Consider the following 20,191-nt stretch of genomic DNA (forward strand, 5'->3'; position numbering starts at 1 on the left):
TCCACAAGTTTTTTTCGCCCCCCCCCCCCCCACACACACACACACACACTCAAGCTCCGCACCTCATTTTCTAGCTCGCTTTCAACTTCCTGTTTCCTCCCCTCCCACTCGCTCTCTTTTTTTTTCTCTCTCGCCTCGCAGTCTCTGCAGCTTCAATTTCGACGTTGGCGTTCGTGTTGACTGGCCAGAGTCCGCGAAGCAGAGAACCACCTTCACCACCTCAAGCCCCCCCCAACGTCTACTGCTTCCCTTCGGGTGAGTCGCAAAAAAAAAAATGCTTTGACTGGGAATGTTGAGTGAGACGCAGACGAGGACATGGGAAATATGCACTGTGTAGACTTCGAATGGAAGAAGTGGCAACTTTGGGTCTAGTTTCGTCAAGTCGCCGCAGAGCTCACTTCCTGTTTAGGGTTAACGGGACATTGTTGGTCGGTTGGAGGTTCCAATCTTACTGCCGTGTAATAGCACGTGAAGGGAGGTTGTTTAACTGAAACAAAAGCCGGATGCTACGAAAATGCAGTTGTATTTTTTTTTCTTTGAAAATAGTTGACAACGGCTGTACAGGGGAGGGGAACCTATCCCCCATAAATCATGGGACCCCCGATCACCCACTCAGGTTCCCGCAGTGAACAAAGCGAACGAAATAACTACAACTACAGTCCAATTAAAAAAAAAACAAAACGTTTTCATGAAGAACGAAAATGCTTTTAAAAGCTGTAAACTAAACGAAAGTACGCCTCGTAATATTATAATTCACAAATTACAGAGAAAATGACATTCGTTTCGTCTTTGACAAATAATAAACGCTAGCTCTTCATTTTATATGTATTTGCTTCGTACGTCCGTACAAAAGGAGGAGGGCAAAACTGACGTTTGAGAATTTGTAAATTAGACTAAAATAAAGTTGTTGTTTTTTTTTAAATGAAAAAGAATTAAAGCCAACAAGTTTGTTCAAAGTAACGTAGAAGCTATATATAATGACAATTCCCAAACGATTCTAATCTTGTCCCCGGTCACGGCGCTACACGGGGGCTAGGGGGCGCTATAGCACCATCAGAAGTCCGTGCTGCTCTGGCAAAGTTCCTCCAGCACTGTACTGTATTGTACATTTTGAAGCATTTTTAAAAATCGCTTAACCCACAGTTTTACCCAAATTGTCATTTTTTTTCGCCGTTTCTTTTTCTTCCACGGTCCACACATGTTGAGTTTTCAGGTTAATGGGCTGAATGTTTGCCACGGAGCTTTTAACAAGCCGTTCTGTAAAATGACTTCATGTCTACAACTGCAATGGGGAAAAAGGGGATTTTCATCACCAACATACTCCCATCCCGAGGACTATTTTGGCCCCCATTGACTTCTCTCACACACATTTTTCAATTATACCGTAATTCTGATATGTGACAATGATTGGCGTCTTCCTCAAAGGAAACAGCGGGTCAAAAATTGGCACATAAAACGCAGACTACAATGAAGTTGTATTTTTTTTATCAAGGAAAAAAAACTTGCCATTTTGAGAATGAAGTCAACTGAATCGATTTCCTCTGTGCGTGGACAACATTTTGTTGGTTGGGGCATTCGAGTCTTAGAACTGCATCATTCTTTTGTCATGACTCGGCCAGTCTGGTTCACATTAACAGCTTCCTCGGATTAGATTTGCACCCCCCCCACCGAAGGGACTTTTTTTCAGTTTTGAGAAGCTTCCCGTGTTAAGCATTCCAACTTCCGTTTTTCTTTGTGACCGTTATGTGTCTGCTTGCTCTCCAAGTTCCTCCTCCTCACGCAACTTCCTGATTTGCATTTGCCCCTGTCCTCTGATAGGCCATTGTTGCTGCAACCAGTTTATTTATTAAAATTAGTGCTGTCAAACGATGAAAATATTTAATTGCGATCAAATGGACAATTTCAGAGTTAACTCCGAATTAGCCATAATTAATCACAGATTTTTATCTATTCTAAATTTCCTTTGATTTCTTTTTCTCAATTTTTTCCCATTTTAATGTTCTCATCGACATGGAATCATGGATCTGTTTTCTTTGTGTAAAATGCAAATATTGACTGAAACAAACAATTTCGACTTTCAATTTTACATTAACATTTTTCACTTGGAGCAGTTATTCAAACTTGGTGCACATTTTATTCTTTTAGAGCAACGTAACATCCGTGACGTGGTGCCGCATCAATCTCGCGATAAAAAAATTAATCGCGTTAAAAATTTTTTAAATTAATGACGATAATAACGCGTTAAACTGACAGCACAAATTAAAATATGCATATATTAAGTCTTTTTTTTTTTTAAAGATAAGAAAGCCTGTATTTGTCTCGCTATGGAGAAATTCACAATTTACAGCAGCAAACTTAGAATATTACGAGAGCAAAGTAGTATTTTTTTGGGTGGGTGGAATATTCTCAGCATGAAGTCTTGGTTTTTGAAGGAGGTCGCTGAATCCTACAAAAATGAAATTGTATTTTCTCTTCATTTGCGTGCGTGTTTGTGTTTCCCAAACAGATTTCTCCGCCACTTCCTGCTTGGCATCCAGTGTCGTCTTTTCTGATTGGCCATGGCCTTCCACAGCTTCCTGTTGGAACCAATTAGCTGCCACGCCTGGAACAAAGATGGCACCCGTGAGTTTCCGTGTCCTCTGACATTTGTGTTCATCACACTGCGAGTGTGCGTGCGTGCGTGCGTGCGTGCGTGCGTGCGAGGACCAGAGAACAAATTGTGGAAAGAGTTGGCATGCTGCAATTGGCTCCCAAGGCAACGGCAACGGCACAACACAGTTCATCCTCGAACGCTGGTCGTCATGCCTTTTTCATGTCTTGGGACATTTGCTGTGTCCGCCCTTGCAGAAGTGGCCATCTGCCCCAACAACCACGAGGTCCACATCTACAAGAAGGACGGGGCCAAATGGACCAGGATCCACGAGCTCAAAGAGCACAACGGTCAAGTGACAGGTGAGGATGCGGCCACTCGCCGGGCGGGCGGCACGCGGTGACCGCTGCGTCTCTCTCCCCCCCCCTCGCTAGGCGTGGACTGGGCGCCCGACAGCAACCGCATCGTGACGTGCGGCGCCGACCGCAACGCCTACGTGTGGACCCTGAAGGAGGGCGCCTGGAAGCCCACCCTGGTCATCCTGCGCATCAACCGGGCGGCGCGCTGCGTCAAGTGGTCGCCGCGGGAGAATAAATTTGCCGTGGGAAGCGGCTCGCGACTCATCTCCGTCTGCTACTTCGAGCAGGAGAACGACTGGTAGGCGAGCTCAGACGTTCGCCACGCCGCTTTCACTCCAAAGTTTGCCATCGTTCAAGTGCACTTCAAACATCGATGGGGGAAACTTCTTTTTGGACTCGCTTAAACCGCGTTGCATGTTTCAGCACTAGCCGTCACAACGGCGTGCTGAGACCGCCCACTTTGTCTTCAGACTGGTCCAAAACTTCTCGACGGACTGCGACGTTCATTAAATTTCCCCAGTGTGGGACAAATAAAGGATATCTTCATGAGGTAGCGAAACCTTGTCTCAAGACTTCATAATTCTCCAGCCTCAAACCTTGTGTCGTAGCTCCTTCTCTGGGTACTCGAGCCTCCTGTCTGATGCTCAACTCCCCCCATTTTTGATCATCAAATGAAAAGTTGCATCGGTCTGCTGAGCAAATTGATTGCTGAATGCACTTTGGGTCCACTTACTTGGCGTCAGTTCGGGGCAGAGCTGCCACATCCAATACGGTGGAGGCGGCGCTGACGTCACGCAGCGACGAGCCGAGCGGCTCAATGAGGCGTCTGCGGGAATACGGTGCGTCTGTCCATGTGTCGTGACATCATGTGATGGTGTGGTGGCCCCTTCCAGGTGGGTGTGCAAGCACATCAAGAAGCCCATCCGCTCCACCATCCTCAGTCTGGACTGGCACCCCAACAACGTGCTGCTGGCCGCCGGCTCCTGTGACTTCAAGTGCAGGTAACCGACGCTCACTCGCCAAGTGTGGTTAGCGGAACAACTCCAGAAAAGTGGGAGGCCGTGGCTCAACCATTAGGCGGACCACCTCGGCTATTTGGGCATTTTCATTTTCAAGGCGGCCATTTTGAATTGTGCATGAATCTGCTGCTGTCAGGGTGTTCTCGGCCTACATCAAGGAGGTGGAGGAGAAGCCGAGCCCCACCCCCTGGGGCAGCAAGATGCCCTTCGGAGAGATGCTCTTCGAGTCCGGGGGCTCCGCGGGCCAGGTTCCGAGCGCAGTGGCGGGCGGCGGCGGCGGCTGGGTGCACAGCGTCTGCTTCTCCAACTCGGGCAACCGCCTGGCGTGGACCTCGCACGACTCTGCCGTGTCGGTCGCAGAGGGCGGCAAGACCAGCACGTAAGATTTCAAGATGTACATCGGTGGTTCGCGTTATTTCTCGGGAAAGAAGTGCCAACGTTGACGTGCTGGCTTTTCACGTGATTGTGGGCGGCGCGGCGGTTGACTGCTGAGCACGTCTGCCTCCCGGTGCAGAGGTCCCGGGTTCGATTCCAACCCCCCGGTCTCCCCTGAGAGGAGTTTCATCTTCAGATGCTTTATCACTCGTCATTGGTTATTTATTGTCAATAATAACATCGATCATTTATTTTACATAAGCATTGAACTTAAAAAAATAAAAAGAATTGGTTCCTCCATTCTAAATGATAGAGTGAAGTAAACGGTTGAATAGTTGATGAATTTGAATTTCATGAATATCATAAAAAACAAACAGTAAAACAATTTAATGTACATTAAATTTGTCTGATTAAATCAATGGCAATTCAAATATGATATATGAACAACAGCATTAAAACATGATCATGAATAATAATCACTGTTTTAAATGTGCATTTTACGTGTGTGTGTGTGTGTGTGTGTGTTCTAAATGATAGAGTGAAGTAAACGGTTGAATAGTTGATGAATTTGAATTTCATGAATATCATAAAAAACAAACAGTAAAACAATTTAATGTACATTAAATTTGTCTGATTAAATCAATGGCAATTCAAATATGATATATGAACAACAGCATTAAAACATGATCATGAATAATAATCACTGTTTTAAATGTGCATTTTACGTGTGTGTGTGTGTGTGTGTGTGTTTGACTTTTTATGGCGAATTCCACAGCGTGAGCAGTCTGAGGTCCGACACGCTTCCTCTTCTGTGCGTTACTTTCATCACCGAGAGCAGTTTAGTCGCCGCTGTAAGTACTCCTCGAACCTTTGTGTTGACGTCACACGCATGCGCACACACACACACACACACACACACACACACACACACTTTTAAGCGTGGTGTGCACGCCTTGGGCGGAATAGAACGAACAGACCGATACAACACATGGAGACGGTCGCAACTCCTCCGGAGCAATTCGCAACAATCAGTTGTTCTTTGCAGGGGATAAAGAATACATGACTGTCACTGGGGAACGCCATTTTTGTTGAGTTGGCGCTGGCATCTTTTTTAAGCCAATGTTTGGGGCACGGTATCCAGAACTGATTTGTGTTTTTCTCTTATCACATCACGTTTTTGAGCTATAGCTTCCCCTTTGTCTTAAAATATGTATGTACGCATGGAAATTAGTGCTGTCAGGCGATCAAAAAATTTGTGCGATCAATTAATTGGGGTCTGTAATTAATAGATCTAATTCATCTCTATTTTAATCTCATCTAAAAATGACTGAGAAAACCCCTATTTTCATTTTAAATTCGTTTCATTATTGAGGCAGCTTAAAAGATAAAAGAAAAAGTGGCATTATAAAGTATTTGATTGTTTTTCAGCAGACTTGGACAGATGCAGTCCTCGCCATTTACTTTCTGCTGTATTAGAGAGTAGTCAAAGCTCTACCTGCAACCTTTAGTTTCGACCACGAAGGGGAAGAGCACCTTTTTGTTTGTTTTTGTAAATCTCCAAAGAAGTACGAAATAAAAATAAAATAGGACATTAGAAAGTACTTGGGTTAACATATCAAAAACAGTAAGAACAATTTTCTGAGCAATACAAGTACTCAACACTGAACTTGCTTCGGATAATAAGCAATAAATAAAACTGACCCTTAAATCGAAGTGCTGTAAATTAGCACTTCAGAACTAACACTGTTCATCATGACAAATTAAACGTGCCGAAATAAAGATCAATCACTTCTAGTGGTCTACGGAGGACACTATGCCTCACACATCAACACATGAAAAGGCAACCCACCTACAGAAACAAGTTTAAAATCGAACCCCCCCAGCGATTAAAATATAGATTAACGCGATTAAAGATGTTAACGCACCCCCTTTAAAAAAAAAAAGGCTTGTAATTAATTAATCGCAATTAATGCGGTAATTTGACACCTCTAATGTAAATAAAACAGTAAAAAGCAGTTGTAAAACAGAAAAAAAATGAAATCGAATCGAGTACGTCCCTGGTTGCAAGGTTAAGCGAAAAGCCGGCACTAATCCTCTTTGTTCCTGTTCTGCTAGCTTTCTGTTTGCCATTATTGATGGTCCTGACACATAGACGCGCCTCAGTTGCGACGGCACAAACAAGTTGCCACCAGGTGCAGGCTTAATCAGCTCTTCTTATGACTGCGGAATTTGACATATTTGGAGGGGAAGCTGTGGAGAAAAAAACTTGACATACAAGACAAAAAAAAAAAAAAAAAATGAAAAGACCGCTGAATAGTTGATGAATTTGAATTTCATGAATATCATAAAAAACAAACAGTAAAACAATTTAATGTACATTAAATTTGTCTGATTAAATCAATGGCAATTCAAATATGATATATGAACAACAGCATTAAAACATGATCATGAATAATAATCACTGTTTTAAATGTGCATTTTACGTGTGTGTGTGTGTGTGTGTGTGTTTGACTTTTTATGGCGAATTCCACAGCGTGAGCAGTCTGAGGTCCGACACGCTTCCTCTTCTGTGCGTTACTTTCATCACCGAGAGCAGTTTAGTCGCCGCTGTAAGTACTCCTCGAACCTTTGTGTTGACGTCACACGCATGCGCACACACACACACACACACACACACACACACACACACTTTTAAGCGTGGTGTGCACGCCTTGGGCGGAATAGAACGAACAGACCGATACAACACATGGAGACGGTCGCAACTCCTCCGGAGCAATTCGCAACAATCAGTTGTTCTTTGCAGGGGATAAAGAATACATGACTGTCACTGGGGAACGCCATTTTTGTTGAGTTGTCGCTGGCATCTTTTTTAAGCCAATGTTTGGGGCACGGTATCCAGAACTGATTTGTGTTTTTCTCTTATCACATCACGTTTTTGAGCTATAGCTTCCCCTTTGTCTTAAAATATGTATGTACGCATGGAAATTAGTGCTGTCAGGCGATCAAAAAATTTGTGCGATCAATTAATTGGGGTCTGTAATTAATAGATCTAATTCATCTCTATTTTAATCTCATCTAAAAATGACTGAGAAAACCCCTATTTTCATTTTAAATTCGTTTCATTATTGAGGCAGCTTAAAAGATAAAAGACAAAGTGGCATTATAAAGTATTTGATTGTTTTTCAGCAGACTTGGACAGATGCAGTCCTCGCCATTTACTTTCTGCTGTATTAGAGAGTAGTCAAAGCTCTACCTGCAACCTTTAGTTTCGACCACGAAGGGGAAGAGCACCTTTTTGTTTGTTTTTGTAAATCTCCAAAGAAGTACGAAATAAAAATAAAATAGGACATTAGAAAGTACTTGGGTTAACATATCAAAAACAGTAAGAACAATTTTCTGAGCAATACAAGTACTCAACACTGAACTTGCTTCGGATAATAAGCAATAAATAAAACTGACCCTTAAATCGAAGTGCTGTAAATTAGCACTTCAGAACTAACACTGTTCATCATGACAAATTAAACGTGCCGAAATAAAGATCAATCACTTCTAGTGGTCTACGGAGGACACTATGCCTCACACATCAACACATGAAAAGGCAACCCACCTACAGAAACAAGTTTAAAATCGAACCCCCCCAGCGATTAAAATATAGATTAACGCGATTAAAGATGTTAACGCACCCCCTTTAAAAAAAAAAAGGCTTGTAATTAATTAATCGCAATTAATGCGGTAATTTGACACCTCTAATGTAAATAAAACAGTAAAAAGCAGTTGTAAAACAGAAAAAAAATGAAATCGAATCGAGTACGTCCCTGGTTGCAAGGTTAAGCGAAAAGCCGGCACTAATCCTCTTTGTTCCTGTTCTGCTAGCTTTCTGTTTGCCATTATTGATGGTCCTGACACATAGACGCGCCTCAGTTGCGACGGCACAAACAAGTTGCCACCAGGTGCAGGCTTAATCAGCTCTTCTTATGACTGCGGAATTTGACATATTTGGAGGGGAAGCTGTGGAGAAAAAAACTTGACATACAAGACAAAAAAAAAAAAAAAAAATGAAAAGACCGCCATTTTGCAATCATCACCGTTTGCGGTCACATATCGGTTGCATCATCTCCTTCCGGCATTTGAAGAGTGACTTCTGGCAGTTTCTGTTACATCACGCCAGCACTCAAGTTAAAACCCGGGTCCGATAGCAGCTAGCGGGACGGACTCAACGTGCCCGTCTTGTGTCCCCGCCCCCTTCAGGGCCACGACTGTTGCCCCATGCTCTTCGTGCTGGACGCCGCTAAAGGAGGCCTGGTCTTTGGGGGCAAACTGGACGTCCCCAAGCAGGCGGCCCAGAAGGGGATCAGCGCCAGGGAGCGCTTCCAGAACTTGGACCGCCGTGCCTCGGAGACCCAGAGCACCGACAAGGACCTGAGCACGCTGCACAAGAACAGCATCAGGTGCGTGCCGGCTCAATTCGAGGGATTGCGTTCTTCCGCCCTGGAATGTGGGCATTTTATTCAGAGTGACCAAACGACACAAAAATGGAAATATTTCAACATGCCGTTCGCTGACAAAATGGATTATAGGTCGACCAGTTGGTGTTCCATCAAGGAGACTGGTGGCAATGGTCGGAACCGTGAAACTCTATTTTTATGGGAAAATGCTAACCGCGCGCAAACGGGAGGTAGAAAAACTCCCCAGAACCGTCTTAAGTTTCCAATTTGCACGGCTTCCCACGCAAAGATGCACCTGTTGGTCTTTGGGGGTGGGAGGGGGTAATCTGGAAACAGTCAAAAAGTCAAAGTCATGAAAATGTCTTTTTTAAGGGGGACGGGAATGGTGTGGAAACAGTCCCGAGAACTACCTGTGTTTGCCAGCACATTTGCTAGGCCCTCTCACTTCGTCTTTTGCTGTTTCAGTCATATCTCGGTGCTGCAAGGGGGCCGCAACCAGTGCACCAAGTTCTGCACCACTGGCATGGATGGAGGCATGTGCATCTGGGATGTCAAGGTCTCACACACACACACACACACACACACACACACGCACACACACACACACACACACACACACAAAATCTCACTCTCTACCCCCCTCTCTCCCGCACTAACAGATGCGAAATGGTTTCTGTTTTATGTTTGTGTTCAGACTCTGGAGTCGTCTATGAGGAACCTGAAGATTGTGTGAAGTGAGTCATATGAAGAAGACAAGCGCTGCCTTATTACACAAAGCTTCTGCGCCATATTTTTAAGGCGGTTTTACTATTATTCTTTTATTTTTTTTTATGCTCAGGTCAAACACTCGGACGGGTGCGTCGTCTGTGTTAGTTCCGCGCGCTAACCTGGACGTCCGCTAACGGTCCCGATGATGCAAGACCTGGGCGAACGCTTCCAGCAGTATTTTATAGATTACAATAATGATGATAACCACGATGTGAGGCTGCGAGTCCTCCTATTTCGACGCTTATGCTGGTCATAATATGCATTTAATAAATGGTACAAATTGCATTCCATTCTCTGCGGCCTCTGTTCTCCTGATTCCGGACTATGTCAGAATTATAGTTTGGTGAAGGGAGAGCCACTGGCGGTGCTGTTTCCGTGCTCGCCACAAGAGGGCGACCGATTTCCGCTTTAGCAAGTCAACCACCTGCAATGAGACACCGAAGACGTGCGGCTCCTTTTCATGTACTGTATTATTAGAAGCGTCTCACATTTTTATGTCTCTCTTGTCCTATTATCATATTTCAGATGGAGATTTCACGGCGCGGCGTGCTTATTAAAGGGCAAAAGGCAATTTGGCCGACGGGGGGGAATAAAAATATCTCAACTTTTTAAGGATAGTAATGAAAGCCCACAGGGTTCGCCGAGCAGATGATAATGATGATAAACGATTGCAATTTGAGGGAAACTACATCTGCTGGTTAATTGGGCGTATTTATGTGCATGCTGAGGTCTTCGGTGAAAACCTCGCGACGTGATGCAGAGCGCCAACTTCGAGCATACGCAAACTTGGATCCTGTTGGCACAGGTGACGAAGAAACAATCGTTGAGTTCGCAACAGGATGACGCGACCAGGTACAATTGGGTGAGTGCGACGCCCAAAATGAATTTGAATGAATGGGTTACTTCACAAATTAAAATGACACGAGTGAAATGAATTTGTCAGTCAACAACACTGAAAAAACATTTGAGTCAGTGAGTAACTATGTTCGCGAACTCAGCAAAAATATAACAGTGAGTTGGTTGGTTAGTTAGTAACCAGAACTCTTTTTTTTTTTTTTTTTTTAAAGACATGAGTGAGTGAGTTAGTTATTCAGTCAGTCAACAACAAAGTAACCCGAAAATGTTACCTCATTAGTTTTGTAAAGCAGCAACTTTTGTCAGGAATCTACATCGGAGTGGCTGCATTAGTTAGTTTAGTCATTCTGGATCAATGCCCCCCCCCCCCAAACTGCAGTTCAGTGAATGAATTACTTAGGTGAGTAGTTAGCCGGTTAACAGGCCAACAACAGTCTTCTAAATAGATTTGAACTATTGAGAATTGAGGAGAGAACAATTGAAGCAGTCAAAGTTAGTCACCAGCATTACACAAAGTATAAAGTTGAGTGAAAGAGTTCATTATTCAGCTGGCTGATTATTATTCAGAAAAAGGCTCCGGTCCTGTTTGGTAGCAAGTTGAAGTGAACGAGTTCCTTTTTGTTTGGCCGGACCGCAGAAAAAAAAATTACCACTGAGTTAGCGAGCTCGGCTGTATTCCAGAAAATGGATTTGCGCGGCGTAGTGCATGTGAGTGATGTGACAGCCGCTTTGACCCGAGCGCTGCCGTGAACAAAAAGAGAAAGCCCCCCTTGTGTTAAAGACCGCTCGAAAAGAGGTGCCACCTTGTCTGTCTGATGTGTGGGAGAAAAGAGGCTGCCGGGCTGGAGAGCACTTGACCTCCATTAGGGGGGTGAAACCCTCAGGAGCCCCCCCACCTCCCATCCCCCTCCATGCACACCTGGAGGAGGTCAAGTGGCAAACAGCATCCAGGGAGAGTTTATCTGCCTTTGTGTTCGCTCTGCCGAGCAGAAAACAGCAAAACGAGAGCCGAGGTTTTCCACTGACGTTTGATCAGGGAGAGCAAATGCAATGATGGAGTTAGCTTGATGTCTGACGAGGTCGTCGGCAGGATTCTACCAAAAAAACAACCCAGTTAATTTGACAGTGTTAGAAATAGAGTCATGTTGGTAGTCAGTCCGTTTGTTCGTTTGTCAGCAGAATTGCAGAAAAACAAGGCTGCAGTTAGTTTGCTATTTGGCGGAATTAGAACAAAATCAACACTTCAGTTTGGTTAGTCAGCATTAGTACGCCCCCCCCCCCCGAAAAAAAAAGCTCAGTGAGTGAGTGACAGAATTAGTTAGTTATCTAGCTGGTTAGTTAGTTAACAAGATTATGCAAAAATAAATCTAAGAGTTTGTATTATAACAACAGGTAAACTAGTTTGGCAGTTAGCATTATTATCCCCTAACAACAATGATGCTAGCTAGCCAGTTAGTTCGATAGTTAGTTGGCCACTTACAGTGCTGAAATGAAACGACACACACAACTCAACGGAAACACTTTGAGGCCTGCTTGGCCTTGGCGGAGGTCTGCTGATGGACGACCGCAAGCTGCTTCACACCTCCGGAGAAAACGACGCCGCGGCAACAAGTGTCTAAATGTTCCAGAGATCCCCATCAAGACCACCATCTGCCACACACACACACACATTTAGGTGTCTCCGTCTGGTGTGCAAGCAGGAGGAAAGTCATGTGATAGCTGGAGATCAATGACGCAATGGTGGACAATGCTTAACACTAATGCAGCAGTCAGCTTACACACACACACATACACACACACGCTCACACACACACGCTCTCACACACACACACACACACACACACACACACACGCTCATACACAGGCGCTAGCTAGAACATTAGCACTCAGCCATCAACATGAGAATGAGTCCCAGCGGAAGATGAAGAGGAAGAAAGGTGAAGCACTTCCCAGAGACATCAGTCAAGGCCTCGAGTCGTTTTGGCTGCTCATGTTGAAGCTTCTTGCGCCTGTGTCTGTCTGTCTGTCTGTCTGTTTGTTTGTTTGCCCGCGTGTGTGTGAGGGGCTGCGTCTGTCGCCACCAAATAAATAGATAAATAAATCAGCGCGTCACCATGGAAACACGTTATATATCTCCTGGCCATATTTATCCAAGCCGGAGGAGGAGGAGGAGGAGATGGAAGAAGGGAGGAGGAGGTGACGCGTGTGTCCGTGTGCGTGCGCGCGTGTGTTGACGTTCGTGTGAGCGAGCTGGTGTCGTGATGCAAGTCGTCTTTCTCGCAATGTCCACAGGAGGGCAGCAGAGGAGTAGGTCACGCTCCCAAAAGTGTCTCCGGGCTTCGTGAATGAATGAACGGATGGATGAGGTCGGAGACTGAGAGTCCCCCGCCGCTCCCGCCCTACTCTTCCTGTCCCCCCCCCCCCGGCCCCCCCCTCTTCCCCTCCGTCACCAGCCCGAGGATAAGATGCTGAGCTGCTGCGGGCCGCAGATGTATTGTGCCGTGAAAGAGGTTCTATTTGCTGCTTTTTGTTTTCCGAGAGGGATGAAAGGATGAAGGTGAGTAAAAGAGGACAACGAGGAACATCTACCGATGGAGCAAAAAAAATTGGAGTGGGCTAAATTTGGTCGAGAACCGATTTTCGGTCGTAATCCGAGGCATGAAAAATTCGAAACTTTTGGGCGAAAACCGATTTGGTCGAGAACACAAACGTTCGAAAACCAAGGTTTGACTGTCTTCCATCTCTTCTTTAACCCATTCTTAAAGTAGAGCTATCCACTCAAAAAAACCTACGAACCCCTCATCTTACACGTCAATAACTTTAACTTTCATGACGAATCCTAAACCTGCAAGCTCGAAAACCGACTTTCAAACTCTGAACCCCCCCGACCCCCGCCCCGCCCCCTCCACACACACACGCACCCAAAAGTCGACACACAGGCACGTAACACCACACAAACACACGAGCAAACATGTACACATCAAAGCGAGCTTGCACACAAACACACATCTCAAATCAACATGCGCACAATCACACGAATACACTAATGCACACACAAACATATAGACACAAACCAACATACACACACTCAAAAATACATAACTTACTCACACAAACATTCTCACAGGCACATAAACACAAACACACGTACATAAATAATGCCACGAACACAAAAACTTTCAAACACACACACACACACACACACACACAAACTTGTGTCAGCTGGGAATGACGTCGCATTTTTTTTTGTGTTCCTGCCCGCTCAATGTTTGATCACGCTTCACCTGCAGTGACTTGTTCATGAGTCATGAGCTTTGCCGCCGCACGCCCGCGCCGGTCGATCGCCCTCGCCGGACTCTGCCCACCCCGTCGGAGGTTAGAAAAAAAAAAGGACAACAGCAAAGGATTTTCCAAACCGAGGTCAACGACAACGGCGGTTGTTATTGTAGTTGTATCAAGAGGACTCAAAAAAAAAAAAAATAAAAAAGAATGCCTTGGCGTGCCTCAAAAGTTCATCAGCAATGAAATACGAAGATGTCCATGACTCGCCGCCATCTTGGAACATTTAGGAATCAGACTGTGGTCATTGCCCTCGACTCTTTGGTGGCTCTTATTCATCATCGCCATGATGACCAAATTTGTTGTGAACCGCGACACCATCTCGGTGGGATGATTGATTGGCAATTTCGCATCATCCCGTCGAGTATTTGGTCACAATTGGACCAAATCTGGAGGTGGCGTTTCTCTTTGGAATTGGCCAAAACAAGCCGAACGTGTCCACTTGAAAAGTTTGCGCCAGGCTGCGCGAGACAATTTATGGCTGCGTTTTGTTTTTGCTCTCCGCTTTCCAGACGCCCCACTCGGCCTGCGAATAAACGACACGCGCTCGCGCCGAAAGCCCATTATGAGAAGCAAAATCACACGCGGGGGGCCAATAACGCGGCACCCCGGAAACTCGTTCACGGCTCGCCGCCGATCTTCTCATCTCGGCGCCCGGCCGGGTTATTGTCGACCTTTTAATCTGCGCTTTGATTCCGAGGAACGCTTCAATCATTAGCGTCCGCTTAGGAGCTCTCCGCCGCACTCTCAACCTTCTCCCGCCAGTCGAGCGCTAAGCCGCTTTAAGCGCGTTTGCTGGATTTCGGAAAAAGATTCCGACATCGGAACATCGAAGGAGAACATCGTGCGGAGCAATTTAAGGTTTGATCTTGGGCACGCGCACACACACTTTTATGCTCTTGGAAAAAAAACCAAAAAACTTTGATTTGGGGGGTTGGGGAGTGGAATAACATTCATGCAACTGCTGATAACAGAACTGATAAGTGTTCAGACTCAGAAAGTAATCAAGCTCGGTGTGTGAAAGTAATAGGACACCTGGTGGCGCATTTGGTTGTCGATTCCGTTGGAAACGTCTGCCTTTTTTTCACACTTTCCAAAAACTTTGAATGTTTTTCATTTTGCACTGCAGAATAACTATAGTCCCCAAAACACATCCGGTACATATTGAGCCCAAATGTGATATTTTGGCAGACGATTTCAACTATTGTGGTTCAAAGAAAAAAAAAACACAACATTGATTGTCTTTCTGATTTTCAAATAAATAGTCCATTATGTAATCTTCAGACGAAGAAAAACAATAGTACAGTGAAACTCCTCTACAACAATATCATGTTTGCATCAAGACATTTTTCACAAGAGGGGGCTTTTCACTGTAGCAAATCTTAGCTGAGATGTAAACACACGCACACACACACACACACACACACACACACACACACACACACACACACACACACACACACAAAACGTATGTGTGTACTCTTTATTTTTATTCCAATACGTAGTGCATAAGTATGAGCATACACTTATTTTACACTTCATTTAGCCAGTGTACAAAGTAAAAAAAAAAAGGGAAAGAAATTGCAAAATTTACGATCAGGATTCACTTTCACTGACATCCATTTCTTGCATCATGTCTTTGATTTTGCTTCCTCCATCTTTCATTTTTAGGACTTTTATCCTGTCTTCAAGCGTGAATGCTTTTCTTTTCTTCACTCCATGGTCTGCAAAGGTCCGTTTTTGTCGCCATTTGAGCAATGCAACCTTCGTGCTGCGTCTGAAACGAACAATAACAAATACTTCCAGGACTACTGCGCGTGTGTCAATCAGCGTGGTTGTTGTTGCCGTTTCCGAACGAAGCAGCAGAGGTCGCTGTGGCATGCTGAGGTCGGATTAGACTTTTGCGGAAGGCTTGTTTTCGTTGTCCAGGCAAGAGCATAGACAAGATTTCGCATAACGGAACAGGGGGACTTTTCGTCGTAGGGGAAGCAGAAAAGTGGGAATGGCTTTCATGCGTGAACATTTTTTCACACTAGGGGGTATTTTCGCCCATGTAGGTTTCGTTGTAGAGGAGTTTCACTGTACGCCTGTCGCTTGCATGGCTCACTTTTTGTACTTCCACAGTGAAACGGTGAGGCAATCACATGCCTTCAAACCTCGGCACAAAGTCTCACTTTATGTTGCGGATTAACATGAGCGTAAAGTGAGCTCTCAGCATTCACAAAACGGAACTGAAAATGGGTTGGACTGGGTATATAAAAAAAAAAAAAAGCACTTCAGTCCAGAATGTGCCACATTTTGTCCTTTGTGAGAGGAGACAACAGCGCCGCCCACAGACAGGAACAAAAATGACTCATTTGAAATGATGAGCGCATGTGCCGTCGTTATGACGCGACAACAATGTCAAAGAAAAAAAGAGCGTGGTAGGGCATTGATATTTTTCTGTGGGCTCCGACCCATCAAACAACAAAATATTTCTGGCAGGCGCAACAGTTCGCGGTCGCAGCCTGAAGGAAAACCACGCGTGATTAATTTTACGGCCACAATCGAGGAGGTCTCTGGACGCTTTCACTACTGCTAAGTCGCCGTTGATTCAACTTCTTCAAGCGGTTCCGCGTCATGAAGAATCCCGGTCGTAAAAATAAATATGAGATATCGGGGGTGCACTTCGGGGGCATTCGAGTTGCCCTCCGGCTTCAGTGGAGCCATAAAACAAGCGCAGGGGACCACCGGAAGGGACTTTGGCGCGCTGTGGCGTGGAAGGCTTGAACAATGGGGCGGACATTAGCGAGGGTCCCAAAGCGGCGCGACGCACATCATCGGCCCTTTACCGCTTTCATTTGGCAGGCTCCTCCTTCACGCGGCACAGAAAGGACGGATGCGCGTTGGAGTCGGACAACGCTTCAACCAAACATTTCGTCGACGTTTATCATTCCGGGCTGCGGAGTTTCAATCGTTTGAATGATGCGAAACTCTTTCGGCAGTCACAAAGCGGAATTGCTGAGCATTTGGGGCGCAGAAAAGTCATAGCGCAGCATTTCCAAAGGGGCGCACTTTTTTTTTTTTTTTCTTTCCATCAATTAAAAATCCGTGCAGAAATGCTTGGCTAAAACCCTACGTGGTCCGAACAACTGCATATGTGGGCCTAAGATCTGCATTCACAAGTCTTGTAGTAAAAGCTCACCTCAACTGAACCTCTACTTTAAAATCCCAACCGTAGTTTGAAACCCTACTTTGAGTTACTAATCCTAATTTGAAACCCTATTTTGAATTCCAAAGCCGAGTTTAAAACCCTATTTTGAAAGCCTAACCATAGTTTAAAAACCCAATTTTGCAACCCCAACCCTAATTTTAAACTCTAACTCCATTTTGAAACACCAATTTGAAACCCTAACACTCATTTGAAACCCCGAGCATACGTTCAAGCCCTATTTGGAAACCCTAAACCTCATCCTAATGTGAAGTCCTAAAACTAATTTAAAACCATAATCCCAGTTGGAAACCCTACTTCGAACCCCTGACCCTACTTTCAAGACCTAATTTGCAACCCTAACCCAAGTTTGAAACCCAACTTTGAAATGCAAAGTGTTCAGGGTTAGGGTTAGAATGAGGGGTGAGGAGTTAAGGGTTAGTTGTTTGGGTTCGGGCATTAGGTCATTTGAAACCCGACTTTTAATCCCAAACCCGAGTTTGAAACCCTACTTTGAAATCAATTTTAGATTAATGCCATTCCCATTCATTTTAAATATGCTTTCACTTACATTCATATCTCAAGGCACCACTGTATGTGCTATTCCCTTTCCATGTGATAGCATTTATTGTTTATGAAAAAAAAATATATATATATATGTATCAGGGACCAAAAATGCCGATTGGAAAAAAAAAAAGAAGAAAGATATATAAGGAAGTAAAAAAAGAGGAGGTTGGCAATGCACAGTACATCAGAAGAATTGCAAAACAAGGGCAGCAGACACCCGCCATTCTTGGCGGATAGGGAATTGAGAAAATTCACCCTCGTGAAAAATGCCCTGAAATGAATTATTGTTATGGCATGATGTGATCATTTGACGACATAAGTGAAGAGGTGAATCTGCAGGGTCCACTGTATGTCATGCGTCGATCAACTCGTCGAGGAAAAATCGGCCAAAAATGGGCTTAATTTGGCCAAGCCAATATCGGCTGATGAATCGGTCGGCGTTGATTGTACTTCTTCCCTTGAAATGATGCTTTAACCCCAACTTGTGTCCATTTAGAGTGTTTCAGAAAGAAACAAACAAGAAACGAATTGCTTTCCCCTTGCCGCCCCCACAAAAAAAAGGAACCAGTGGATTTGTGAAGACGAGTTTTTGGATGAGGGGGAGATGACTGTACGCTGTACGTTTTCGCACAGGCTACGCTAACGTGAGCACATACGTCGATTTGCAATGTTTTTTTGCTTTTTTTTTTTTCACCGCGCTGCACCGCACCGCAAGTCCTTCGCTGATGCGAATTGGCTCGAGCATGAAAAAATGGATGCTTATTTTTTACCATTTTAGCAGATCCGCGCAACTATTTGCGGAAGCCGGATAAATAATGCAAGAAAAAAGTGCAGTACCTTGTCGAGGTTGTCGCATCTCATTGTCAGGCGGCATCATTCCCAACCTCCTGGAATATTTTCCAACGGAACTCTCAGGAGCGAGTTATTCAATCGCTATTATTTGACTTTTGCGGTAAGACTCGCTGACGTGTTTTTGTGGGGCATCGATTGCGTGAGCGCCGAGGGTCTCGTCGCATCTTGGATTCGTCCGTCTTTGAGTCGCGGCATCGACACCGGGCGTCATTCTGGGAAATCAAATGGCAAGTTGGAGCGCCACCGGGCGCCGTCACCATCGCCCTGCAAATGTCATCGCCATCCAAGGACGAGACACGCAGCATGTTGGTGACGTTTGCGATTGTTTGTATGTGTCCTATTGCTTTTTTTTGGACATTTTTCACTTTTTCATTTTTCAGAGTTTTACTACCGAATCATTGCTGTATGCTTGTATCTTTTTTTAGTTGTTGTCGTTTTGTTTTGCAATTCTGCCGGCCTGTGAATGGCAAAAATCTGCATCGAATTGACGGCGATTATAAATTCTGACTTTTTTGATTTACTTTCTAAACATTTTCAATCACGATAAAATAATTTTTAAAAATGGGGATCAACCTTTGTTTCGAATGAAAAACGGGAGTTGGCTAAAAAATTAAAAAAACAAAACATTTTTTTTTCAAGACTTAAAAAAAAAACTGTGCAATTGACGGCAATTCACATGTATGTAATCAATTCATATCTCAACTGTTGTTAGTGTTCCGCCCTCGCCGCGTCCCCGTTGCGGCTCGACAGACAGGTAACTCCTTCAATGACCACACCGTTGATGTTTCTTGCGATTTATTCACAGGCGAGTCAAGAAGGGGTAAAACTGGAACAGACACAACACATAAAAACACTTAGAAGTTGTTGGAAAATGAAACGTGGCAAAACAATGAGCCCTACTTGTCTGACGCGTGACGAACTAGTGTTGCTAACGTTCGCGAGCTAATCAGCTAATTGCTATCGTAAATGCAAACTAAACAATTGGAACGCCCCATAAATGTAAATATACGGCGAACACACCCCACTAATTAGTAATATGATCACTACATTTCCATAATAAATTCACATACAGGCTGTGCTTGGCCTGCAACAACAAGCTGCAGTCCATCGTTTGGAGCAGGGGTGTCAAAGTCAAATGGACGGAGGGCCAGATAAAAATTTTTGCTGCAAGCCGAGGGCCGGACTGATCGAATGTTCATTGAAAATTTTAAAAATAACCACATATTGTTTATTGAACCAAATTTAATTGACTGAAAACCTAACAAATACATTCCAATACGGTCAGATAAATAAAGCAACATTTTTTTATGGCTATGTCAGTAAACTTTAATTTTCAACAGGCACAAAAAATTTCCTTTGTATAAAAATCCCCATAACATGAATGAAAGAAGCCGATATTATTCAAGGCACTATCACTAGTCCATATTTTCTCTTTTAGCAAAAGTAGGCTAAATTTACTTAAAAGAAAAACAAATAATAGTGCAGTAATTTTCGATCATTTACTCGAATAAAATATTTTTAAAACATAATTGGATTGAAATACAATAAAATAAAGTGCAAAAATGTATAAACCAAAAACAACACTTTCTTCAAGAAGTAACAAACAGCGAAAGCAAATATTGTACTTTCATTTTTAAACTTGAACTGAGTAAAAACTCTTAGTATGTGATTGCACAGTATATTATAAGTAATATTCACTTCTTTGAGGGTGAGGCTGATACTCGGTGGTGTCTTAACTTTTCTACAAGTTCATCAATATTTGGGGTCAGGCTCTGAGCTGAGCAAATCCTCAAAATTGAGTGAGGGTGTTCAGCAGTAAATCGACTTCTGTG

General features: G+C 44.1%; 1 protein-coding gene across 1 annotated transcript; it reads left to right on the top strand.

Annotated features, from left to right (window-relative positions):
- Nucleotides 1-86: 86 nt before the first annotated feature.
- Nucleotides 87-9,846, top strand: LOC109511284 (actin-related protein 2/3 complex subunit 1B-like). Its single transcript, XM_019862263.1, has 10 exons — nt 87-255; nt 2,507-2,622; nt 2,848-2,952; nt 3,025-3,247; nt 3,843-3,950; nt 4,105-4,347; nt 5,119-5,194; nt 8,592-8,791; nt 9,254-9,344; nt 9,483-9,846. The coding sequence occupies exons 2-10, from the start codon at nt 2,559-2,561 to the stop codon at nt 9,519-9,521; spliced, it is 1,149 nt and encodes a 382-aa protein (XP_019717822.1). The 5' UTR covers nt 87-255; nt 2,507-2,558; the 3' UTR covers nt 9,522-9,846.
- Nucleotides 9,847-20,191: the final 10,345 nt, after the last annotated feature.

This window comes from Hippocampus comes, unplaced genomic scaffold, assembly GCF_001891065.2.
Source record: "Hippocampus comes isolate QL1 unplaced genomic scaffold, H_comes_QL1_v1.1 scaffold7, whole genome shotgun sequence".
Lineage (NCBI taxonomy): Eukaryota > Metazoa > Chordata > Actinopteri > Syngnathiformes > Syngnathidae > Hippocampus > Hippocampus comes.

Bases quoted from the DNA above. Each gene is read 5' to 3' on its own strand.
- LOC109511284 (XM_019862263.1), top strand. From the start codon at position 2,559: ATGGCCTTCCACAGCTTCCTGTTGGAACCAATTAGCTGCCACGCCTGG. The intron at 3,248-3,842 runs GTAGGCGAGCTC...GGCCCCTTCCAG, and splicing joins TTCGAGCAGGAGAACGACTG to GTGGGTGTGCAAGCACATCA. The intron at 8,792-9,253 runs GTGCGTGCCGGC...TTGCTGTTTCAG, and splicing joins CTGCACAAGAACAGCATCAG to TCATATCTCGGTGCTGCAAG.